The 27,233-nt window shown below is 45.9% G+C and overlaps 1 protein-coding gene across 5 annotated transcripts; it reads left to right on the top strand.

The window, feature by feature from the left end:
* The first annotated feature begins 171 nt into the window (after positions 1-171).
* scn1laa (sodium channel, voltage-gated, type I-like, alpha) lies at positions 172-26,154 on the top strand. Of its 5 annotated transcripts, none has more exons than XM_060039162.1 (27): positions 172-563; positions 5,420-5,722; positions 6,441-6,561; positions 6,848-6,935; positions 7,017-7,145; positions 7,619-7,710; positions 8,077-8,283; positions 8,866-8,929; positions 9,094-9,235; positions 9,992-10,198; positions 10,630-10,890; positions 12,110-12,451; positions 12,678-12,810; positions 12,900-13,126; positions 13,218-13,391; positions 13,511-13,867; positions 14,040-14,468; positions 17,394-17,520; positions 18,028-18,182; positions 19,033-19,206; positions 19,983-20,105; positions 20,350-20,619; positions 21,984-22,037; positions 22,268-22,405; positions 22,511-22,615; positions 22,776-23,046; positions 23,126-26,154. In XM_060039162.1, the coding sequence occupies exons 2-27, from the start codon at positions 5,459-5,461 to the stop codon at positions 24,322-24,324; spliced, it is 5,853 nt and encodes a 1,950-aa protein (XP_059895145.1). In that variant the 5' UTR covers positions 172-563; positions 5,420-5,458; the 3' UTR covers positions 24,325-26,154. The 5 variants fall into 5 exon arrangements, with proteins under 5 accessions (XP_059895145.1, XP_059895142.1, XP_059895143.1 ...); XM_060039159.1 differs by having other exon boundaries at positions 173-637; XM_060039160.1 differs by lacking the exon at positions 7,619-7,710 and adding an exon at positions 7,330-7,421 and having other exon boundaries at positions 173-637.
* The last annotated feature ends 1,079 nt before the right edge of the window (positions 26,155-27,233 follow it).

Raw genomic sequence — 27,233 nt, 5'->3', positions numbered from 1 at the left:
CGCTATGAGGAGTGTGTGCGGAGGCATGTTTTCATAAAGAGCCTGAAACGAGGTGGAGCAGTCCACTACGTTGGCGTCATCCAGACTCTGTCTTATCAGACATGTCGACCCACACACTCGAGATATTTCAGATCCACTTTCCAACACCAGTCCTAGAGGCCCCGTCCACCACTCAGTAGGAAACACAAACAGAACGGTTCAGCTCCTCGTCCAACTAGTGTCAGACCCGCTGTCCTCCTTTCCTGTCTGTCTGTCCTCTCTGTCGTCCTCTCTGTCCACCTGCCGTCCTCCTCTCCTGTCTGTCTGTCCTCCTGTCTGTCTGTCCTCGTCCCTGTCCTCCTTCCTATCCTCAACTCTGTCCTCCTCTCCTGTCTGTCTGTCTGTCCTCCTGTCTGTCTGTCATCCCGTCTTTCCTCGTTTTTGGAGCCCACCATACGCGCGCTCTCTGGGGCCCTCGGACATCCGGAAGCAGAGCGCGCGGCGCGCCCCGGAGCGCGTCAGTAGGAGGTCGGTCGGTGACACCGGGCGGTTGTACCGAGAGGTTGTACAGGAGAAACGAACAGGTTTGACGAGATCGGCTTTTTTCTTTACTTGGTCAAAGTTCCTGCGCACGGGACCTGAGGATGGAATAGAGCCGGTAGGACCAGTTTACTGTAAATCTTTAGGGTTATTATCATCCAATGATGGTGGCGGACAACTTCCAGACCATTACATAACATCTGCGCTGTGCTTTGGGTTTGGTTGAACTCGTCAGTAAGGGTCCTTTCCTTAGGCACCACTTAGGCTGCTACTATTCTCCGTTACTGATCCGAGAGCAATATATGATTGTTTATCTTTCTTCCGATTGATGAACTTACTGTAGTACAGTAAGAGTCGCTTTGGATAAAAGCGACTCCTAAATGTAAATGTAATGCAAATGTGCTGTGACGCCGCATATGAAACAAGGTCGGGTTTTTTAAATTGTTCTATGGGTAACCTGAACGTAGACCCGGTCTAGGATCAGCCTAAAGTAGCATCATCTACTGCTGGTGGTCCTCATTGAGGAGACGTTTGATTGGTTTAGAGGTCTGACGGTAATTGGCCCCCGTCTCGCTCCGCCGCCCGGGGTTTCGCCAACGCCCTGCACGCGGACCCAGGACGGCTCGGCCCAGATGAGACCAGTCCTGTGTGGACCCTCTAGTCCGGACTGTAGCATTCCCTGTTAGAGTCTCTTTGGTCCGGGTCCTGTAGAGTCTCCCTGGTCCGGTTAGAGTCTCCCTGGTCCTGTAGAGTCTCCCTGGTCCTGTTAGAGTCTCCCTGGTCCGGTTAGAGTCTCCCTGGTCCTGTTAGTCTCCCTGGTCCTGTAGAGTCTCCCTGGTCCGGTTAGAGTCTCCCTGGTCCTGTTAGTCTCCCTGGTCCTGCTAGTCTCCCTGGTCCTGTTATAGTCTCCCTGGTCCTGTAGAGTCTCTCTGGTCCTGTTAGTCTCCCTGGTCCTGTTAGTCTCCCTGGTCCTGTAGAGTCTCTCTGGTCCTGTTAGTCTCCCTGGTCCTGTTAGTCTCCCTGGTCCTGTTAGTCTCCCTGGTCCTATTAGTCTCCCTGGTCCTGTAGAGTCTCTCTGGTCCTGTAGAGTCTCTCTGGTCCTGTAGAGTCTCTCTGGTCCTGTTAGTCTCCCTGGTCCTGTAGAGTCTCTCTGGTCCTGTTAGTCTCCCTGGTCCTGTAGAGTCTCTCTGGTCCTGTTAGTCTCCCTGGTCCGGTTAGAGTCTCCCTGGTCCGGTTAGAGTCTCCCTGGTCCGGTTAGAGTCTCCCTGGTCCTGTTAGTCTCCCTGGTCCTGTTAGTCTCCCTGGTCCTGTAGAGTCTCTCTGGTCCTGTTAGTCTCCCTGGTCCTGTAGAGTCTCTCTGGTCCTGTTAGTCTCCCTGGTCCGGTTAGAGTCTCCCTGGTCCGGTTAGAGTCTCCCTGGTCCGGTTAGAGTCTCCCTGGTCCGGTTAGAGTCTCTCTGGTCCGGTTAGAGTCTCTCTGGTCCTGTAGAGTCTCTCTGGTCCTGTTAGTCTCCCTGGTCCTGTAGAGTCTCTCTGGTCCTGTTGAGTCTCTCTGGTCCTGTAGAGTCTCTCTGGTCCTGTTAGTCTCCCTGGTCCTGTTATTCTCCCTGGTCCTTTAGTCTCTCTGGTCCTGTTAGTCTCCCTATGCTACGATGGTCGACTCACCACAGAGATGTGTTTTTTATATCAATTCAATTGACACTCATGCATGGAGATATTTAAATGCCATCAGTATTTTGCAGCTTTAAATGGCGATCACTATAACCTATTCCTTACAGTGCTGTTTCTGGACACGGCCTCTACAGTTGGTTCTGTTGGCCTAGTCCACCATAGGGACTAAAGGCTTAGTTATGGTTCCACGTCTACGCAACGCAAGGGGGTTACGGACCCGTTACGTCCTTGCGGACCCTCCTGGCGTCCAACGCAAGGGCCTGACGTGAGCCTCCAAAAAAATGTATCCTTGCGTCGTGGCGACGCAGCAGCAGGGGCTGTGATTGGTCCGCTCACTAAATCCCGACGCAGAACCGAAACAGGTTCACGACCGCGTCCAAGCGTTTGCGTGGTCCTTTGCGTTGCGTCAACGTGGAACCATAACGGAGCCTTTAGTGGCCGTTGCCCACACATGAGACATCTCCATATTGTTCTGTTGTGTTGAGGTGGTCAGAGGTCCGGGTGGCCGTCTGCACGCCGTCACCCTGTCCCACTGCCCCCGATGAAGTGAGAGCTAGAGAGCCAAGATTGCACATTCAAATGAGGAAATGAGTCTATTTTGGGTTATCGATAAGAAGTTCATGGTCTTGACGTGTGACAGATAAACTGAAGTGTATTATATTTGAAGTTGGAGGGTCATATCTAGAACATAAAGGTACATCCTAGCGGCTGTCAAACAGCTCACGGTAAAATGCTATAGGTTGTCTACTTGATTGACTGCAGTACCTTTTAGGAGCTAGCTTTTTAACAGTTATTGTAACGGACTATTTTGGAAATCAATACATTGATGCCATATTACGTTTTATTGTTGTTGTTTGCTGTTTAACATTCATCATAATAGTGGAATTCTGTGAATAGGAAGGACACGGCCGCCTGCTGTCCTGACATCCTAAATGAACAACAAGAAGACACAAAGCAGAGTTCATCTCAGCCTCTCCCAGTCCGCGCTCATTATTCTACATCATTTAGCCATTAGCACCATTCATTAGCCTCCCGGCAGTGAGTGCCTCTTATGTGGTCTCTCTACAGGCAGGAAACAACTCAACGCTCCAGGCAACACCCATATTCTCCACATCCTGTCACTCAGGGAGACACAAGCTGTTCAGATGCAAAACACAACAATAATCATATAGATGCCATTAACATTTTATTACCAGATGGTGCTTCGCTTCATAAGTGGATGATGGATGTTCACAAAATGAATGCCACACGTTGGACATACATTAGTTATTAGCGTGTCTGGTTCTATGAGGAGCAGTCCTCACCACCATCCACCCCTGCCAACGTACATCTCAGAAAACTAGAAAACCCAACTTGAGTAAGCTCATTAAAATATCTTTACAATAAAACACAACTCAGTTAACATCTGTTAAACCATACAGTTGTTAGAAAATAGCAATAAAATAATATTTCAACTACAATAAAGCATCCATCATTGAAAAGTCAATGATGAAAAGTACATTTTAGTGCTTACCACTGTAGTGCTAACCACTTCAGTGCTAACCACTGTAATGCTAACCACTGTAGTGCTAACCAATGTAGCGCTAACCACTGTAATGCTAACCACTGTAGCGCTAACCGCTGTAATGTTAACAACTGTAGTGCTAACCACTGTAGTGCTAACCACTGTAGCGCTAACCACTGTAATGCTAACCACTGTAGCGCTAACCACTTCGGGGCTAACTACTATGGTGCTAACCACTGTAGTGCTAACCACTGTAATGCTAACCAGTGTAGTGCTAACCACTGTAGTGCCAACCACTGTAATGCTAACCAGTGTAGTGCTAACCACTGTAGTGCTAACCACTGTAGCGCTAACCACTTCAGTGCTAACTACTATGGTGCTAACCAGTGTAGTGCTAACCACTGTGGTGCTAACCACTTTGGTGCTAACCACTGTAGTGCTAACCACTGTAGTGCTAACCACTGTAGCGCTAACCACTTCAGTGCTAACTACTATGGTGCTAACCAGTGTAGTGCTAACCACTGTGGTGCTAACCACTTTGGTGCTAACCACTGTAGTGCTAACCACTGTAGTGCTAACCAGTGTAGTGCTAACCAGTGTAGTGCTAACCACTGTAGTGCTAACCCCTGTAATGCTAACCAGTGTAGTGCTAACCACTGTAATGCTAACCAGTGTAGTGCTAACCAGTTTAGTGCTATCCACTGTAGTGCTGACCACTGTGGTGCTAACCAGTGTGGTGCTAACCACTGCAGTGCTAATCAGTGCAGTGCTGACCAGTGTAATGCTAACCACTGTTGTGCTGACCACTGTAATGCTAACCACTGTAGTGCTAACCAGTGCAGTGCTAATCAGTGCAGTGCTGACCAGTGCAGTGCTGACCAATGCAGTGCTGACCACTGTTGTGCTGACCAGTGTAGTGCTGCTAACCACTGTCGTGCTAACCACTGTAATGCTAACCAGTGTAATGCTAACCAGTGTAGTGCTAACCACTGTAATGCTAACCAGTGTAGTGCTAACCACTGTAGTGCTAAACAGTACACTGTACTGTACTGTACTGTACTGTATTGTATTGTAATCTACTGTATTGCAATGTACACTACACCATAACTTACTGTAATGTACAAAGTACTGTATTGTCATGTGTTGTACACTGTACTGTATATTGTAATGAGCTGTACACTGTACTGTATTGTTATGTAGGCCTACTGCAATATACTGTATTGTTATGTACTGTACACTGTACGGTACACTGTACCGTACTGTCATGTACATTGTACTGTACACTGTACTATACTGTATTGCATTCTATTCTATTGTATTGTGTTGAAATGTACTGTACTACACTGTAGTCGGTCAGTCTTGCAGTCATCAAACCCAAGTCCAACAGTGCATGCATTGTTGAGCATTTCTGATTGATTTGTTGTCCTTACAGGGAACAATATGGAAGTATTCTGTTACATCACTGCACTCAAATCACTCCAATCAGGTGTTGGCTATGAGTGGTGTGGACAGTTGTGTGTGGAAAACGTTCTGCATATTTAATGTAGCATTACTCTGTCCGATCGGAGGAGCTCGGCACGTCTTTATCAAAGACATATCATCTGTCCTGGAGTTCCTGCCGGTCAGTCTGAGACTGGGAGGGGGGTAAGGCTGAGGTCTTAAAGGAGATAACCCTGAACCGACAGACCTTGAGCCCTGAAACCCGGACATGTTCTCTGTTCCCGCAGTGAGGACCATGCCGCTGGCCCGCTCTGGGTGAGGAGAAGATGGAGGAGCTGCTCGTGCCTCCGGGACCGGACAGTTTCCGTGCGTTCCGCTCCGAGTCTCTTCAAGCCATCGAGCGGCGGATCGCCGAAGTGAGCAAGAAGAAGCCGAAGGGCGAGAAGAGGCGGCGAGTGGAGGAGGATGGGCCCAAACCCAGCAGTGACCTGGAGGCGGACAGCAGCCTGCCCATCATCTACGGGGACATCCCCAAAGGCTTGGTGTCCACGCCCCTGGAGGACATGGACCCCTACTACCGCAACAAGAAGGTCTCTGAGGCTCCTATGATGCTGGCCTGAGGGGTCCCAGGCACTGAGGGGTCCCAGTCACTGAGGGGTCCCAGGCACTAGAGGGGTCCCATTGACTGGGGGGGCCCAGTCACTAGAGGGGTCTCAGTCACTGAGGGGTCCCAGTCACTGAGGGGTCCCCGTCACTAGAGGGGTCCCAGTGACTGAGGGGTCCCAGTGACTGAGGGGTCCCAGTCACTGAGGGTTCCCAGACACTGAGGGGGACCCCTCAGTGCCTGGGACCCCTCAGTCACTGGGACCCCTCAGTGCCTGGGAACCCTCAGTCACTGAGGGGTCCCAGGCACTGAGGGGTCTCAGTGACTGAGGGGTCCCAGGCACTGAGGGATCTCAGTGACTGAGGGGTCCCAGTCACTGAGACCTCATGTTTCAGGATGATCCCATTGGGCGCTCCTCTGTTCAGTCATCGTATTAGACAAAGGGTTGTGATGGTCTGAAGGTGAGGGGGGCCGGATGTGTCTAATGTCTGGAGGTTTATGTTCTTATATCTGAGACCTGGGAGGAGCACAGTCTCTTATGTGTGACACCTTTTCCATGAATACAATTCCTACATAAAATGCATGAGGGTTGAGAAATAGCTTGGCTGGACCTGATTGGATCATAGGTCTCTGACCTATGTTCTCTACTCATCTCTCTCTCTCTTGTTGTCTTCCTGGTTTACCCTCTCTCGCCCATCCCCCAGACCTTCATAGTGTTGAACCGAGGGAAGGTGATCTTCCGTTTCAATGCTACGTCCGCCCTCTACCTGCTGAGCCCCTTCAACCTGCTCCGGAGGATATCCATCAAGATCCTGGTCCACTCATATCCTTTACCAACGACATCACATCCTCTATTATCAATGTCTTCAAATACTGAGAGCTGCCCTGAACCCTGAACTCTGACCCCTGACAGCTACGCTTCACACCAACCACACGGTCCAATCCATCCATGTCTTATCTTCTGGAAATCATAATAATAATAATGATGATAAATCATCAAAGTATTACGATCAGGTGCATTGTCCACTTCAACATCGGAGTGAATGGACAAGGCTGGTGATGTGTCTCATGGTTTATAAGGGTTTGGTTTCCTTGACGACCGACTCCACATTGTTTACCAGGTTGATCATGTTGACCATCATCACAAACTGTGGCTTCATGACCCAGAACAAGCCCTCTGACTGGGCCAAGTACATGGAGTAAGTTCTGAGGAGGTCATTGTGGTGGTCATGATCCCAGTAGGAGAAGGAGGTCTTAGTGTATTGTGTTCTCCTAAACAGGTACACATTTACTGGCATCTATACGTTTGAATCCCTGGTGAAGATCTTCGCTCGAGGCTTCTGTGTCGGGGAGTTCACCTTCCTCAGGGACCCCTGGAACTGGCTGGACTTCAGCGTGATCACCATGGCGTGAGTGCTCGGCTCCGAGGCTCTTCCTGTTTCCACACGTGGCTCCCCCACTCTTAGAATTGTCAGTTGGTTCTTAAACAACCAATTATACATTTTGTATTCATCTCATTTTTCATTGCACTACTGCATCACACTCATTTCGTGTAGTGCTGTGGTCCCTTATTAATTATGAGTTTCCCTGCAGGTATGTTACTGAGTTTGTAAACCTAGGCAGTGTGTCAGCTCTTCGCACATTCAGAGTGCTGAGAACTTTAAAAACTATTTCAGTTATCCCAGGTAAGCAGGTGTAGCGTCCTAGCACTAGCACGTGTAGCCTCTTGGTAGCACTAGCATCTTAGTACTTAGCCCCACCCCCCACGTGATGCGCCCCCCCCCCCCCCCCCCCCCCCTCCCCGCCTCCATAGCTCCTGTAACTGTTTGTTGCCTTGCTGTTTGTACCGTGTGTGACACCTAACACCCCTCACTTATTACAGATATGTCACAGCTTTTGTGGAACTGGGCAACTTATCAGCCCTCAGAACATTCAGAGTGCTCCGAGCTCTCAAAACTATCTCAGTCATCCCAGGTGAGAATCCTCCTGGCCCTGTCTATCAGACTAGCAGCTTCAGTCCACCCAAGCACTACACTTAAGACGGAGCGAGGAAACATCCTTTCCTTGTTTAAACCCCCCCAAGAACCGGCGGGGCCGTTCTTTAGACACTGTGTGGCCGTCTTGTGTCCGCTTCCTCCTGCCTTCTGTTTTTTGGTTTGTTGGTCCCATTGTGTGTTTTTGTTGGTCCTGGTGTGGTTGTGGTGGTTCCTGTGAGTTAATGCACAAGACATGTTTGGGGTCCCCCCCCCCCCCCACTAGATGCATGCCTGCTGCTGCATGCTCTTCCTCTGTGGTTTGTTGTCAGCTGTCCTCTGAACTCTGATCCCTTGTATCGGTCAGGGCTGAAGACCATCGTGGGCGCCCTGCTGCAGTCGGTGAAGAAGCTGTCAGACGTCATGATCCTCACGGTCTTCTGCCTGAGTGTGTTCGCCCTCATAGGGTTACAGCTCTTCATGGGACACTTGAAACAGAAGTGCATATTGATACCGGACAACGCCACCGTCCAAAGCGAGACCTTTAACTGGACCGAGTACCATCTGAACGAATGTGAGCACCTCTTTTGAAACATTTCAGCTTTGAGGAATCAGTTCGCAAATCAGCATTGCAACATTTTCAGTTCCCACTGAAACACATAATGTTACCCAGTGGAACCCAGCAAGATACCCAGTGGAACACAGCACAATACCCAGTGGAACACAGCACAATACCCAGTGAAACACAGCACAATACCCAGTGAAACACAGCACAATACCCAGTGGAACACAGCACAATACCCAGTGAAACACAGCACAATACCCAGTGGAACACAGCACAATACCCAGTGGAACACAGCACAATACCCAGTGAAACACAGCACGATACCCAGTGAAACACAGCACGATACCCAGTGAAACACAGCACGATACCCAGTGAAACACAGCACGATACCCAGTGAAACACAGCACGATACCCATTGAAACACAGCACGATACCCAGTGAAACACAGCACGATACCCAGTGAAACACGTTTTGTTACCCAGTGAAACACACCATGATACCCAGGGAAACAGACCATGATACCCAGTGAAACACAGTTTGTTACCCAGTATACCACAGTATTTTAACTGACTTTCATTGATGTCCCCAAAGCGCATTATTACTTCCTCCCCGACGCTAAGGACCCTCTTCTCTGTGGAAACGGCTCGTCGGTCGGGTACGTTACAGCTCACACTACATATATATTTATATCTATATGCAGTATATATGAATACTGGCAGTCTGTTGGTTTGGTGTTTGTACCCTTCCAAGCTGTCCATTGCATGAATATATGATGGCTTGGGAGAGTGTGAATGACTCCCAGGTCTCTTCTTGTTCTAGGCATTGCCCCGAAGGCTTTGTGTGCATCCGATTCGGCAGGAACCCAAACTATGGCTACACCAGCTTTGACTCCTTCGCCTGGGCCTTCCTGTCTCTGTTCAGACTAATGACTCAGGACTACTGGGAGCTGCTCTACCAGCAGGTGGGCTCCACACCCACGAGCCAGGACAGTACTATTACTATTCTACAGAAGGGTTCAAGCTGCTTCTGGAACATGGATAAGGATTCAAATAGATGAACTCAACTTTATCACTTCAAAGTTATTTAAAAGAGACCTTTGCTCATCTATTGCCTGTTAAGCATTTTCTTCTGACCTCTCTCTATGGAAATGGTCACCTGACGCCAGGCAGGTGGTTTTACGCCTGCTGCTTCTGTAGATATAAGTAAAGGTAGAGTTCCCTATGCACGGGACGGACTGAAAGAGAAAAGGACTGTATACCTACTCTCCACAATACTACGTGTTCAAACAGGCCTCCACACAAAATGCAGGTGCAGGCGAAGGGATGAGCTGTGGTTAGGCGAAGCAAACAGAAGATGAATGCTTTCTCCAAACTCTATAGCCTCAGATGCAGAGGAGCTTGGTGTTTAAAGCAAACAGTTCATAAAGCTCTAACTTGATTGTATGGATTCTATTGATCCACTTTCTAAAGCCCTGCTCTTGTTTCCACCTTTCTCTGGCAGTAATAGACAAACTAGCCCAGGCCTATATTTTAAATTTATGTATGAATCGTACTGATATGCATATGTATTTTGTATACACAGATACCTAATAAATTGGCAAGTTACCAATACAGAGGGATTTACAAACACAATCTATACCGTTTTAGTACACAAGCTAACCAGTTACTATTACGAACCCTTCAAATCCCTCCTTTAAAGAGTTTCTCATGCTTCCTAGACACTCCGGACAGCTGGGAAACCCTACATGATCTTTTTTGTCCTGGTCATATTCCTGGGCTCCTTCTACCTCATCAACCTGATCCTGGCTGTGGTAGCCATGGCCTACGATGAGCAAAACCAGGCCACCATCCAAGAGGCTCTGGAGAAAGAGGAGAAGTACCAGGCTATGCTAGAACAGATAAGAAAGAAGGAAGAAGATGCTCAGGTAACCCACGTCACCAAGATCCATCCTGTATCAATGTGACCTTATCACACACTTCTCAGCCGTGTTCCGTCTCCAGCCATGTTCCATGTTCCATGTTCCATGTTCCATGCTGCGGCCGTGGAAGACAGTCATGCTTTAGAAATGTGTTTTGAGGATTAACCTCTGTGTTCTTCTTCTTTTTCTTCTTCTTCTTCTTCTTCTTCTTCTTCTTCTTCTTCTTCTTCTTCTTCTTCTTCTTCTTCTTCTTCTTCTTCTTCTTCTTCTTCTACTTCAATGTTCTTCCCTGGTTGTTATTGCTCTGGATCATTCTTTGTTTCTTTAACCTCCTTGTTTTATTCTGCTTAGTACTTCTTGGCTCCTTACTATGTCCTACCTTTCTAATACCTCTTCTTTCTTCTCCTCATGCTCTGCTTGTGGCTCCTGGTCTCCAGACAGCAGCGGGGGGTGGTACGGGGGAGACGGGTGAGGCAGGGGACAGAGGGGGAGTCACGGAGAGCTCCTCCAACGCCTCTAAACTCAGCTCCAAAAGTGCCAAGGAGAGACGCAACAGACGCAAGAAGAGGAAGGAAGACGACGGTAGAGAAACGCTACCCAGATCAGCGTCTGAAGACAGTATGAAGAAGATCCGCTTCCAGCTATCCAAGGATCCCGACCTTCACATCTCCGACTTGAACTGCTCATCTGCCCCTCAGGTTCGGTACCATTCTTAACGTATTCATTCTTCAGCACAGCAGGGTAACGGCCAGCTGTGGGCTTTAGTCATTAAGGCTGTGATAGAGAAATACCTTCAGGGACTTGGTGGTGGGAATGCCATCTAGGACGTTATCTCAGACCTAATCCATGCCTCTGGGACACCAAATGGTCCAACACAATGTTTGGTTTGCTATTCTGGAACTAATGCCCTGTCCACACTAACCCGGATTTCTACAAACGCATCAATATTTATCCGTTTAGCCCCCTCTGTCCACATTAAAACGGCGAATTCCGACACTGAAAATTATGCTTTTCCAAAATGATCGCTGAGGTGGATGAATGTCAAAACGCTGGGTTCGCGTTCTAGTGTGTTCAGGGTAGACGAAGGCTTTCAGATACGATGGCGTACGGTTGCCAGGAAAAAAACGCAAAGACGCCAGTTGAAATCGTACTTGGGGCGGCGTTTCTAAAAAAAACACCAACTCCCCTTTTGTCCCCTTTGGTTTGAGACATATATTTGCTTGTGAGTGAAATGATTAGCCAGCTGATCAACTGCAACTATCAGCTGATCAACTGCAAATATCAGCTGATCGCTCGCCTGTTATCGAAACAGAGAGGCGTGGCGGGAGACGCGTAACCATAACAACAACGGTTTATCAAAATCATTTCAGTGTGGAACGTGGATACAAAACATTCGGTAAACGATAGGAAAACGATAGTGTGGACGGAGATCGTTTTCATTGCGAATGTGCATTTTTATATCTACCTGGGTTAGTGTGGACAGGGCCTAAAACTGATCAAAACAATGGCATGTACTCTATGACCTTGTTGAATTTCACGGTTTTCCATATCGTCTGTATTATTGTATTTATGGCTATTGTCATTATCATCATCTTCATCTTCATCTTCGTCACGGTATTTTTTTTTTACTTTAGCTTTTGTGGTCCTTTTTCATCAGCTCACATGACCTCACATGATTTTTCATCATAATGATGACCTTCATCATCATTACATGTGCTGTCCATCACCAACTCCCCCGTGAATTTTTTTCTGCATACAAAGCTCCATGCTCTTCCTCTCACCCTGTCATCACAACCCTCTTGGTCATCATCATCATCATCATCACCAGCCATCTTGTCAGAAGACCAACCCGCCGTGGCTCCTCTTGTCCGTCTGTCCTCCCCATGCAGCCGTACTCAGGGTGTTTCTTTCTTCCAGTCCTTCCCGGGCTCCCGGGGCAGTAGGGCCAGCCTTTTCAGTGTCAGGAGCCCCGCCCCGGACCTCGTCTCCCAGAATGAGTTTGCGGACGACGAGAACAGCATTTTCGACGACAACTGTAGTTGGAAGGGCTCCCTGTTCAGCCCCCCGGCCGGCGAGAGGCAGGGCAGCGCTGGCAGTCAGAGGAGCTTCTTCTCCCACGGTCTGTTCCCCCGTGCTGGGATGAAGCACAGCTCAGTAGACCGCAGCGGGGGGGTGTCCCTGGTGGGCTCTCTGCCCTCCACCCCCCTGGGCCGCCTGCTGCCTGAGTTGAGGCTAGATATGTTCAGGACCGAGGCCAACGTAAGGACCCGTGGTTCCCTGTAGTCAGCTGTGGCCGTGTGCTGTGATTATTATTTATTTTTCCCTTGATTTCCTTGGATTTTAAAGATCGTTAAAATATACGATGGGTGACCACGTTTAATTTGAGTTTGCTTTGTTGCTGTTCAAAAGCTCACATGTGCAGCTGATGCCTTTCATTCATCCTTGTTGCAGATGTAACAATATAAATATTTTTGTCTAAATCTAGGGTGACACAATGGAAACAGAATACAGGACAGGAAGACTGAATTCATACCCAGAGTCTGTGGACTACATGGAAGGCCCAAAGGCCAGACAGCGAGCCCTCAGTGTGGCTAGTGTTCTGACCAACACCATGGACGGTAGGTGTTAAACTCACCTCAAGCACCCAGCCTGATTAAGCAGTGAAATTAACCCCTCCAGTGATATTGACTTGGTCTTCTTTCTGAAGAAGAGTCAAGGCAGTTGGCACGCTGGTACCAGTTTGCACAAACCTACCTAATCTGGGAATGTTGTCCCGCTTGGATAAAGATGAAGACAATAGTCAGGCTGGTGGTCATGGACCCCTTTGTAGACTTGGGGATCACCATATGTATCGTACTGAACACACTGTTCATGGCCATCGAACATCACCCCATGAGCAAGGGCTTCTCAGATATGCTCTCTGTAGGGAACCAGGTGAGTCCAGTTCCTCCAGACCATAAAACGTATTACTACTCATCACCACAATCAAGTGAATTGAACACTTATTATTTGTCTTTGATTGCAGGTGTTTACTGGGATTTTCACAGCTGAAATGGTGGTGAAGATCATAGCCTTGGACCCCTACTATTATTTCCAGCAGAGCTGGAATATTTTTGACAGCGTCATTGTCAGTTTGAGCTTGATGGAGCTCGGATTGGCCCAGCTTCCTGGAATGTCTGTTCTTAGGTCATTCCGATTGGTAAGAGCAACGATAGATATTTATCTCATCATATAGTAGTAGTAGTTATATTGTTTCAAATTCAATAAAAAACATCCATGGTATGACCATCAATAATTCTGCCTAATTGTTTTCCACAGCTGAGGGTATTCAAGCTGGCAAAGTCCTGGCCTACCCTCAACATGCTGATCAAAATCATTGGCAACTCCGTGGGGGCCTTGGGCAACCTCACACTGGTGTTAGCCATCATCGTCTTCATCTTCGCTGTGGTGGGCATGCAGCTCTTTGGAAAGAACTACTTGGACTGCGTGTGCAAGATCAACAAAGACTGTAAGCTGCCCCGCTGGCACATGAACGACTTCTTCCACTCGTTCCTCATCGTGTTCCGCGTGCTATGCGGCGAGTGGATCGAGACCATGTGGGACTGCATGGAGGTGGCGGGCCAGCGCATGTGCCTGGTGGTCTTCATGATGGTCATGGTGATAGGTAACCTGGTGGTACGTTCTTCATCCTCTCGTCTCTCCGGTCTGACGTTTGACCTGCCTGCGTGTACGTGGTGTACGTGGTGCATGCAGCGTAGCCTGTGGCCATGGCTTTAGGGTATGTCTTCATCATGATTGAGTGCAGTCCAAGTGGCTGAGATGATCCTGGTCCTTGTCCTCCTGCCAGGTGCTGAACCTCTTCCTGGCTCTGCTGCTGAGCTCCTTCAGCGCAGACAATCTGGCGGGAAACGACGAGGACAGCGAGATGAACAACCTGCAGGTAGCCATCGGACGGATCCAGAACGGGGTCGCTTGCACCAAGTCCTTCCTGCGCCGCACCTTCTGCCGAATGTCCCTCCACAAGAAACGGAAGAAGAAGATGATGGGAGTGGACGGGCTCCCCAACATCAAGGACTTCCCCAACAGCAACGGGGACATCACCGGGGTGGATAAGAACGGAGACAAATACATCGTCAACAGCATGAGCGAAGGCTCCTTCATCCACAACCCCGCCCTCACCGTGGTGGTACCCATCGCTGTGGCCGAGTCCGACTTCGAACACCTGTACACGGACGACATTAGCAGTGATTCCTTTGAGTTGGAAGACGACAAAGCGGTAAGGAGTTCTATACAAACAAGTATTAAAATACTGATCCTTTTTTTATTGGCTGGGACTTTGCCACAGTGATTATTGATCATGGTTGTACAGTACTTGGACCTGTGTAGTTTCACACATCCTTCCTTCTTTATTCATGTTTTGGGGATCTGGTGCTGGTTGCTTCAGAATAGTCGTAACGTCTGAAGCACTTAGCCCCCTTGATCCAATAAGGTCATGTGATCGCAGTCCTTCCCTGGAGAGCCCACAGACGGCGTCCTGTTAATGGCCTCCGGCTCAGATCACATTACTAATCCTTCAGGTCTGAGTGCTGCGGCATCCATCTTTCTGAGGTTTGTGTGCGTGTGCGTGTGTGTGTGTGCGTGTATGTGTTTGTGTGTGGCTGTGGTGTGTGTTTGTGGGTGTTTGTGTTGGTGGGTTCTGTGTGACACACAGTTCATAGTATTTGCCTACGTCAGGTGCGCGTTCATTTAGCTGAAACTTTCCTACAACATCTATGTAGTCAAAGAGATTCTGATTTTCGATATTCCATTTAATGCTGATTATTCATGAATTACATAACACAGAGTAAGAACCCATTACTGTATATCACACCAGCATAGATCTACCCCACTAACATAGATCCACCCCATATTCATAATCCTGTTATAAATATTGTTTGGCGGTGAAAACAAAGCGCCCAGAAGCCTTTAGCGTAGCGCAGAAAGCCCAGAAGCCATTAGCGTGTACTGTGCAATGGCGAGTGCAATGGCGTGGCTCCCAGGGGAGCCACGCCCAGGAGGAGAACAACAACCAGGAGAGATGTTGGAACGGATGGTTCTGATGGGTTCTGGAGGGTCCTGGAGGGTCCTGGAGGGTTCTGAAGGGTCCTGGAGGGTCCTGGAGGGTCCTGGAGGGTTCTGGGGGGTTCTAGAGGGTCCTGAGAGGGTCCTGGAGGGTTCTGGAGGGTCCTGGAGGCTCCTGGAGGGTCCTGGAGGGTCCTGGAGGGGCCTACACTTAATAGTGTAGTTATTGATATCATATCCATATAATTCTATATGAGATTAAGATTGGCCAAATGGGTCATATACAATGTAAATAAATGTTCAATTATATTTCAATTGTATTTAATTGTACACATTTATAAATGCATAAAGATAGAGAGCCAGAGATAGAGCAAGATATACTGTATGAATATAAATATACAGTATATAAATCATCTTTATAAGCCAATGTCTTTGTTTGCGTTGGATTTTCTTCTTCACGGTTCCGGACGAGGATTCGTAACCAGGCAACCGTTATAGTTCCCTAGATCATGAGCCCAGCTAATGTGGGTTTTCAACCCCAACCCCACCCCCACCTTCCCCCTGTCTGCTGTAAGACTCATGTCACATGTTTCTTAAAAAAGTGACACCTTAGTCAGTATTATCACATTAATCATAGAGGTTAATTTATTAAGACTTATGTAGGAAATACACGAGTGTAAGTTTGTTGGTGTCTCTCACCATTGAGAGTGGATCGTTGGTTCAGTGACCAGAGCGTACATAATAGTAACTATACTACTCACTACTAATACTAAGTAGAGACAGAAGTACACACAGTAACCGGATGTAATACTGGGTAGAGACAGAAGTACACACCTGATGTAATACCAGGTATGTCATATCAGGTACGTAATACCCGGTATTTAATACCAGGTAACATACTCAGTAATAGTAGGCAAGTTAGCAATATACTTTTAAAATTCTCCAGCAAATTAGGAGCTAGTGAAGGGGTGCAAGAATTGGAGCAATGTGTTCACACCTTTAAGTTTGCCTGGCAGCAGAATTCTTCACTATTAAAAGCCTATGTATGGACTTTGGGTGAGGCAAGTGAAGAGACTGTAATAGTCCAGGCGTGAGGAGATGAAGGAATGTATGATGGCTCTGTGTCTGTTGATGATAAAAGGTTTCATTTTGGAAATATTCCTTTATTGATAAAAACAAGATAATGCTAGGTGTGTAATACCATGTATGTAATACCAGGTGTGTAATACCAGGTGTGTTATACCTGGTGTGTAATACCTGGTGTGTAATACCAGGTGTGTAATGCTCAGTTTGTAATACCAGGTGTGTATTACTAAGTGTGTAATACCAGGTGTGTAATACTCAGTATGTAATAGCAGGTGTGTAATACTCAGTATGTATTAGATGGTATGTAATACTCAGTATGTAACACCAGGTGTGTAATACCAGGTATGTAGTGCTAGGTGTGTAGTACCAGTTGTGTATTACCAGGTGTGTGTTACCAGGTGTGTTTTTCCAGGTGTGTAATACCAGTTGTGTTTTACCAGGTGTGTATTACCAGGTGTGTAATACCAGTTGTGTATTACCAGGTGTGTTTTACCAGGTGTGTATTACCAGGTGTGTAATACCAGGTGTGTTTTATCAGGTGTGTATTACCAGGTGTGTTTACCAGGTGTGTTTTACCAGGTGTGTTTTACCAGGTGTGTGTTACCAGGTGTGTAACACCAGGTGTGTATTACCAGGTGTGTAATAACAGGTGTGTTTTACCAGGTGTGTGTTACCAGGTGTGTGTTACCAGGTGTGTTTACCAGGTGTGTAGCACCAGGTGTGTTTTACCAGGTGTGTGTTACCAGGTGTGTTTACCAGGTGTGTTTTACCAGGTGTGTTTTACCAGGTGTGTTTTACCAGGTGTGTTTTACCAGGTGTGTAATACCAGGTGTGTAACACCAGGTGTGTTTTACCAGGTGTGTTTTACTAGGTGTGTAACACCAGGTGTGTATTACCAGGTGTGTAATACCAGGTGTCTTTTACCAGGTGTGTTTACCAGGTGTGTTTTACCAGGTGTGTAATACCAGTTCTGTATTACCAGGTGTGTGTTACCAGGTGTTTATTACCAGGTGTGTAACACCAGTACAGTACAGCAATGGTTCCTCTGTTCCAGGCCTCAGACGAGGAGGAGCAGAGCTCGTCGGAGGGCAGCACGGTGGACCTTGGGGGCCCGAGGGACGGGGCCGGCTCCCTGGAGCTGGAGTTTGAGGAGGAGGAGCCCGAGGCCTGCTTCACGGAGGGTGAGCGCTCCTCACCACGCCTCAGGCTGTACGGTACACCGAGAACCACCAAAGGACACTCTGGGGCGGCACTACTGCCAACGATATGAGGCCGGTAGAACGCTACCTCCCCCGTGTGGGGGGGGGGGCAGGCCTCAGCGGGTTTTCCCAGTACAGCGTGTGTTCTCCCAGTACAGCGTGTGTTCTCCTCCCAGTACAGCGTGTGTTCTCCCAGTACAGCGTGTGTTCTCCCAGTACAGTGTGTGTTCTCCTCCCAGTACAGCGTGTGTTCTCCTCCCAGTACAGCGTGTGTTCTCCCAGTACAGCGTGTGTTCTCCCAGTACAGCGTGTGTTCTCCTCCCAGTACAGCGTGGTTCTCCCTGTACAGCGTGTGTTCTCCCAGTACAGCGTGTGTTCTCCCAGTACAGCGTGTGTTCTCCTCCGAGTACAGCGTGTGTTCTCCCAGTACAGCGTGTGTTCTCCCAGTACAGCGTGTGTTCTCCCAGTACAGCGTGTGTTTCCTCCCAGGGTGCATCAGGAGGTTCCCTTGCTGCCAGGTGGCAGCGGAGTCCGGGCTCTGGAGGATGTGGTGGACGCTGAGGAAGACCTGCTTCCGCATCGTGGAGCACAACTGGTTTGAGAGCTTCATCATCTTCATGATCCTGCTGAGCAGCGGGGCGCTGGTATGTCCTCTCCTGACTGAGGCTCGGATCAGCAACACTCATAGGCACACGCAGGTCCTCTGTCGGACATGGAGGTCAAACCATGTTCCACTTCCATTGAGCGGTCTTCTCCCTGCTCCATACGTAGGGTTTATTAATGAGGCTGACACACTAGTACCACTATACACAAGATAAGCATCAAAACCTTTATTGCAACAGGTACATCACTAGGACCAATCAAAACCTTTATTACAACAGGTACATCACTACGACCAATCAAAACCTTTATTTCAACAGGTACATCACTAGGACCAATCAAAACCTTTATAACAACAGGTACATCACTACGACCAATCAAAACCTTTATAACAACAGGTACATCACTACGGCCAATCAAAACCTTTATAACAACAGGAACATGACTAGGACCAATCAAAACCTTTATAACAACAGGTACATCACTACGACCAATCAAAACCTTTATAACAACAGGTACATCACTACGGCCAATCAAAACCTTTATAACAACAGGAACATGACTAGGACCAATCAAAACCTTTATAACAACAGGTACATCACTAGGACCAATCAAAACCTTTATTACAACAGGTACATCACTATGGCCAATCAAAATCTTTATAACAACAGGTACATCAGTAAGACCAATTTAAAACCTTTGTTACAACAGGTACATTATTAGATTAGAGGTACATCCCAGTTGTAAGTTGTTAAAAAGGTGAGTGACACAGCCTCTCAATTCATTTGAATCCCTTTAGATGGAAATATTAGTTCTGTTACCATATATTAAGATATTATGTGAAGAGATTTTGCATTTATAATTGTGTTTTAATCTATTTTATCCTGCGTCCAGGCCTTTGAAGATGCCTACATTGAGCAGAAAAAAACAATCAAGGTTGTGCTGGAGTTTGCAGATAAAATCTTCACCTACATCTTCATCTTGGAGATGTTGTTGAAGTGGGTGGCGTACGGCTTCGCTAAATACTTCACCAACGCCTGGTGCTGGCTGGACTTCCTCATCGTGGACGTAAGTTAGCACCATGGTCTTACAGGACAATGAATGAAGGCTTCCAAGAACATAGTGAATAGCGCTCATTATCTTGTCTTGTCTTCAAAATATACACTCTTTTAATGATTCAGTGTTCTTTGGAGACCTTATTATGCCTATTATTATTATACTCAAATTATATAAAAACTATTTTTATAGTTTTCAGGGTTAGGGTTGGTTTACAAAGTGAAAGGATTAGGGTTGGTTTACAAAGTGAAAGGATTAGGGTTGGTTTACAAAGTGAAAGGATTAGGGTTGGTTTACAAAGTGAAAGGATTAGGGTTGGTTTACAAAGTGAAAGGATTAGGGTTGGTTTACAAAGTGAAAGGATTAGGGTTGGTTTACAAAGTGAAAGGGTTAGGGTTGGTTTACAAAGTGAAAGGGTTAGGGTTGGTTTACAAAGTGAAAGGGTTAGGGTTGGTTTATACTGGGAGGGGGCCAGCAGGCATTCTGGGCATACTGGTTCTCCTGGTTCCTCCTGGTTCCTCAATGTTCCTCCTGGTTCCTCAATGTTCCTCCTGGTTCCTCATGGTTCCTCCCGGTTCCTCACGGTTCCTCTGGTTCCTCAGGGTTCCTCACGGTTCCTCCTGGTTCCTCACGGTTCCTCTGGTTCCTCAGGGTTCCTCACAGTTCCTCCCGGTTCCTCACGGTTCCTCCTGGTTCCTCACGGTTCCTCTGGTTCCTCACGGTTCCTCTGGTTCCTCACGGTTCCTCTGGTTCCTCACGGCTCCTCACGGTTCCTCTGGTTCCTCCAGGTCTCTCTGGTCAGCCTGGCAGCCAACGCCATGGGGGCCTCTGACATCGCTGCCATCAAGTCCCTGCGGACGCTGAGGGCCCTTAGGCCCCTGAGGGCCCTGTCGCGCTTCGAGGGCATGAGGGTGAGACACCTGGATCACACACCCACACGCGCACACACACTCACACACGCACACACACACACCGTCAGTATAGACCATCAACATGTTGTGTGTTTATGCATGTGTGTGTGCGTGCGCGGGTGCGTGCGTACGTGTGTGTTTGCTTGTGTGTGTGTGTGTGTGTGTGTGTGTGTGCGTGTGTGTGTGTGTGTGTGTGTGTGTGTTTGCTTGGGTGTGTGTGTGTGTGTGCGTGTGCGTGTGGCAGGTGGTGGTGAACGCCCTGCTGGGGGCCATCCCCTCCATCTTCAACGTACTGCTGGTGTGTCTGATCTTCTGGCTGATCTTCAGCATCATGGGCGTCAACATGTTCGCTGGGAGGTTCGGCCTCTGCACCAACGCCAGCAGCGGCCTCCCCTTCCCCATCGACCAGGTCAACAACCAGTCGCAGTGCATCAACTGCCCCAACGCCGTCTGGACATACGCTAAGATCAACTTTGACCACGTGGGAGCCGGCTACCTGGCTCTGCTGCAAGTGGTGAGGAGATATCTATACATCTAGATCTAGATATCTATAACTAGATATCTATGCATCTAGATCTAGATATCTATAACTAAATATCTATGCATCTAGATCTAGATATCTATAACTAGATATCTATGCATCTAGATCTAGATATCTATAACTAGATATCTATACATCTAGATCTAGATATCTATACATCTAGATCTATATATCTATAACTAGATATCTATGCATCTAGACCTAGATATCTATAACTAGATATCTATGCATCTAGATCTAGATATCTATAACTAGATATCTATACATCTAGATCTAGATATCTATAACTAGATATCTATGAATCTAGATCTAGATATCTATAACTAGATATCTATACATGTAGATCTAGATATCTATACATGTTGATCTATATATCTATACATGTAGATCTAGATATCTATAACTAGATATCTATACATCTAAATCTAGATATCTATACATCTAGATCTAGATATCTATACATCGATATCTATATATATCGATACATCTATAACTAGATATCTATACATCTAGATCAATATATCTATACATGTTGATCTATATATCTATACATCTATATCTAGATATCTATACATCTAGATCTAGATATCTATAGCAAGATATCTATACATCTAGATCTAGATATCTATCTATATATCTATACATCTGTAACTAGATATCTATACATCTAGATCTAGATATCTATACATCTAGATCTATATATCTATACATCTAGATCTATATATCTATACATCTATAACTAGATATCTATAAATCTATAACTAGATATCTATACATCTATAACTAGATATCTATACATCTAGATCTATGTATCTATACATCTAGATCTATGTATCTATACATCTAGATCTATGTATCTATACATCTAGATCTATGTATCTATACATCTAGATCTATGTATCTATACATCTATACATCTATCGCATGGCATAGCCTACTGCAGTGTTCATTCATGCTGCTGTGTATAGCCTACTGGTGTGTACGCTTATGTTGCAGTTCCGACCTTCCATGGTACGTCAAAATAGCAACACCAACTGCACTATCCGATAGTTCACTTAGACCAGGTATTTGTCGGTCAGTTGCACAACTGCTTCATCGATCTGTAAGATAGCACCATGTATCACGATGCATGCGTAGATGTAGAAAGACAATTGCGCTGGCTGCAAGATAGGGCCCTATATGCATATATGTAACATATGTATGTATAAAGACCTATATATATAGGTATGTTTATCTACACACATATATCCAGATATGTATAAGAGTTCATGTGTTGTGGGTGACTTGACGGGCCGCTGATCTTGGCTGTGATGGCCGCGTGGCCTTGTGCCCTACAGGCGACCTTCAAAGGCTGGATGGACATCATGTATGCGGCGGTGGACTCCCGCGGGGTAAACCCTCAGCCTTCCTCCACTTCTCCACTTACATTCAAATACCTTTACTTCAATGGCCTTCATTTACTTAGAACAACCTTATTTCTATGTTTCTCTTTAACGTGACATAGATCAATTTAATAAATATGTTGTTAATGTCTAAAAAATAACAAATAAATTGTATAAATATAAGAATGGACAATGTGAAGCAATCTTAAATGGTATTTGTTCCTGCTCGGTACTCATAGCCAGATGAGCAACCCGTTTACGAGATCAACCTGAAGATGTATCTTTTCTTCGTGATCTTCATCATATTCGGAGCGTTCTTCACACTCAACCTTTTCATCGGCGTCATCATTGACAATTTCAATCAGCAAAAGAAAAAGATAAGTATCTGTCATTTTAAATCAAATCTAAGATTTGATTTCAAACCATTGTCACATCTTTATTTTTGAGAGGTATTAAATGTTCTTTCTATTTTCAATTTTTACTTTGGGGGTCAGGACATCTTCATGACGGAGGAGCAGAAGAAATACTACAACGCCATGAAGAAGCTGGGCTCCAAGAAGCCCCAGAAGCCCATCCCAAGGCCAACGGTACGCAGACGCAGAGTCTCCTGGGTCCCGGAGGCGGCTCGTACTGATACTGCAGACGGCCGTTGGATGTTTTGTACCTCACGCACAAGGAGGCGGCTCGTACTGATACTGCAGACGGCCGTCGTGTAACTGTCTCTTATCTCTTATGCTTGTCTTTCAGAACAAGCTCCAAGGATTAGTCTTTGACTTGACGACCAAGCAAGCCTTTGACATTCTGATCATGGTGCTGATCTGCCTGAACATGATCACCATGATGGTGGAGACAGAAGATCAAAGCCAACAGAAGATCGCCGTCCTCCACTGGATCAACGTGTTCTTCATCTTCATCTTCGCGGCCGAGTGCGTGCTGAAGATGCTGGCACTTCGCCACCACTACTTCACCGTGGGCTGGAACGTCTTCGACTTCATCGTGGTCGCCCTGTCCATCGTTGGTAAGTGGTGCTCTAATCAATTTGTGTTTCATTTATATCATACGTCTTATTTCGTGTAATTGTCTTTATTTTCCAATAGGCATGTTCCTGTCAAAAATTATCGAGGACTATTTTGTTTCACCGACTTTGTTCCGAGTCATTCGATTGGCTCGGATTGGCCGCATCCTCCGCCTCATCAAAGGCGCCAAGGGGATCCGCACGCTGCTGTTCGCTCTGATGATGTCACTTCCAGCTCTGTTCAACATCGGCCTCCTCCTCTTCCTCGTCATGTTCATCTACGCCATCTTCGGCATGTCCAACTTCGCCTACGTCAAGAAGGAGAAGGGCATCGACGACATGTTCAACTTCGAGACGTTCGGCAACAGCATGATCTGCCTGTTCCAGATCACCACGTCGGCGGGCTGGGACAGCCTCCTGGCGCCGCTGCTCAACAAGGTGCCCGACTGCGACCGGCAGAAGGAGCACCCGGGCAGCGCCCAGACGGGCGACTGCGGGAACACCTTTGTGGCCATCACCTTCTTCGTCAGCTACATCATCATCTGCTTCCTCATCGTGATCAACATGTACATCGCCGTCATCCTGGAGAACTTCGGCGTGGCAACGGAGGAGAGCACCGAGCCGCTGAGCGAGGACGACTTCGAGGTGTTCTACGAGGTGTGGGAGCGCTTCGACCCGCAGGCCACCCAGTTCATGGAGTACAACAAGCTGTCGGACTTCGCCGACTCCCTGGACCCCCCGCTGCGCATCGCCAAGCCCAACAAGATCCAGCTGATCTCCATGGACATGCCCATGGTCAGCAGCGAGCGCATCCACTGCCTGGACATCCTGTTCGCCTTCACCAAGCGCGTGCTGGGCGAGGGCGGGGAGATGGACATGTTGAGAGGGCAGATGGAGGAACGCTTCATGGCCTCCAACCCCTCCAAGATGTCCTACGAACCAATCACGTCCACCCTTCGTCGCAAACAGGAAGAGATGTCAGCCGTGGTGATTCAGAGAGCATACCGGCAGCACTTGGAGAGCCAGACTCCCCTCAACACTCCCCCCTACCCCCTCGACCGCGGGGACCATGAGGAAACCGCCGTCATGGACAAGGAGAGAATTAGCACAGATTACAAATGCAATGACGATTGCGTGATGGATAAAAATGACACAAAGCCCTCGGCTATCTCACCGATCTCACATAACAGCTCGACAGTGGAGCTGGACAAAGACAAATATGAAAAAGACAAAAGTGAAAAGGAGGTTGTGGGGAAGGATGTGGAGGCGCAGGGAAAGTAAATCATTTGTGTGATGACCTATTGTTTACATCCTCCGTAGGTGATGAGTGATCCACTGGACTTCCTTTTCGAGTAAAGATCTGGACGCCAAACGGCGTCTTGTAACCCAACTCACGGTCCAGAATCAGTTCTGAGTTAAGAGCAGTTCAGCTCCTGATTATAACTGCAGGCCGTGCCCATATTGGGGCATTTTTTTAAATTTGATTCCATATTCAAATATTGTGCTGCAATTCAGTGTCTGGAATTGTTTTAATATCGGTTGGATTACTGAGTTGAAAAAATATTTCATTTGAAATTGTCCGGATCATTTGGTTTGTTTTGGGTTTTTTATTAAATGTGATCAATGCTTCCTTGGAGGAAGATCTTGCTTCATACAGTAAATGTTTAAGTCTTGTTGATATACATCCAGTTTTAATGATTTAAGTATTCCAAATATTGGTCAAATCCAGAGGACAGGAAATATACACTTGCATGAACACTCTTCCATGATTATGCTTAGGTTTAGGATCAACATGGTTATTCCAAGATTCATAAGCCATCATATATCTGTCATGCTTAGATTTAAAAGCATGTTTCTCCATCATGTAAAAAAGTTAAAACTGTAATCTAATTGTCTTTTTTCTTTTTTTTTCATCAAAATAATTGCACATTATTTTCTATGAATGTCCTTATATGGTAACTGCTGGAACATTGGGCTACTTTTGTGTTATGCCCTGAGCTCTTTCTATTTATCAAAGCGTTTAATGTCATTAAGTGGTAGCTGCTGGTACATTGGGCTGATATTGTGTTAGGACCTGAGATATTTGGATTGATCAAAGCTGCGTCTGTAATCGGTCACAGAAGACCGTATCTCTACACTGAGATTGAACCCTCCGAAGTACGGTTTAAATATCTATGCACCTTTTCCAATGAGACACTTCAGGTTTTTTCTCTTTTTTATTTAATGCTTCAACACTTTGGACACATTTTGAAGTAGGATATTCATGTATCAGTAAAATGTATGCATTGCTTATTGTGTGTGGTATGAAATGCATATAATTAATAATCTGTTGTGTTACTGACATACAAGGACGTCATACTGATGTAACTGAGCTCCAAGTGGGCCTGAGTGTAATATACCCATGCCAATATTGATACCGTTATATGAATGAAACATGTTCAGTGGACATATCCTTGCGTTGAATAGCTGACTACTGTGTTACTTCATATTGCAATGATGTCTAAAGCATAGAAGCTAGCAAGAGCCCCAAACAAACATAACAACAAATACAAGAACAACAAGGGTTTTTGGGGCGATTGGACTCTGAATGTGTTTCTAAATAACACGTACGCTTGAGGGCGGATCTTTATCATACCCCACCCCCCCCCCCCCCCCCAGACCTCAAGGGGCAGCATCACACATCATACCCCCCCCCCCCCCCCCACACACACACACACACACACACACACACACACACACACGCACACACACACATCTCTACTTCCTACTTTTGTTTACACTCACTATGAAGGAGTTTCCTCTATATTTTTATAGTGGTTCATACGTGAAATCATCCTGTTGCATGATATCGTCCTGTTTATGTAACGTGCTAATTCCACATTTGATTCACGTGTCAAAACGTTGCATAGGATTATAGTTAATTACACATTACATTTGAAAGTTTTCATTCCATTGAATTTAGGGTTATTGCTTGCCATATATCCGGTAAACGCATGCAAAATATTGCTACTATAATAATAATTTAATAATAATATAATATATAATAATATATATAATCTATCACTGAAAAGCCGAAATAATAAAGATGACATGTACCTAAACTAACTTTAAGATATTCATTATGGATTCATGAATATTGTCTATATTTGAATACATTCTGGCTTCATGCCATTCTACTCCAACTTTTGTTTTGACGATAACTATTGTCATTGTTGGTTGTAATATTGGTTACGTTTTGTAGTGCTAAGATTAGTTTATTCATACATTTCAGATGACATTTTTCATAAGAAGCGAGAGCGAGGTAAAACATATGGTTATGATGATTTATTATATAAAATAATGTAATCATCAATAATGTTATAATTTAGCCCATTTCCACTGGTAAATGCTTCAGGGATGACAAAGGGTTCAGTTAATACAGGGATCAATGAATTATTCGATGGTATATATTTTAAACGCTGGAGGATTGGCAACAGGTATCATCCTAGGAAATCTAGTGCAAAACGCTAAAGGATAGCTAACATTATAAGGTAGTGCATAACATCATAGGATAACTAACATTAGAGGATAGTCAACATTATTGGATAGCTAGTGTATAACAGAATAGGATATCTAGTGTATAACATTATAGGATAGCTAGTGTATAACATTATAGGATATAGTGTATAACAGAATAGGATAGCTAGTGTATAACATTATAGGATAGCTAGTGTATAACATTATAGGATATAGTGTATAACATTATAGGATAGCTAGTGTATAACATTATAGGATATAGTGTATAACATTATAGGATATAGTGTATAACATTGTAGGATAGCTAGTGTATAACATTATAGGATATCTAGTGTATAACATTATAGGATATCTAGTGTATAACATTATAGGATATAGTGTATAACATTATAGGATAGCTAGTGTATAACATTATAGGATAGCTAGTGTATAACATTATAGGATAGCTAGTGTATAACAGAATAGGATAGCTAGTGTATAACATTATAGGATAGCTAGTGTATAACATTATAGGATATAGTGTATAACATTATAGGATAGCTAGTGTATAACAGAATAGGATAGCTAGTGTATAACATTATAGGATAGCTAGTGTATAACATTATAGGATATAGTGTATAACATTATAGGATAGCTAGTGTATAACATTATAGGATATAGTGTATAACATTATA

Source organism: Gadus macrocephalus, chromosome 20 (genome assembly GCF_031168955.1).
Source record: "Gadus macrocephalus chromosome 20, ASM3116895v1".
NCBI classification, from domain to species: Eukaryota; Metazoa; Chordata; class Actinopteri; order Gadiformes; family Gadidae; genus Gadus; species Gadus macrocephalus.
Note: the sequence above shows the minus strand (reverse complement) of the source record. Positions and strands in the feature narration are given on the sequence as shown.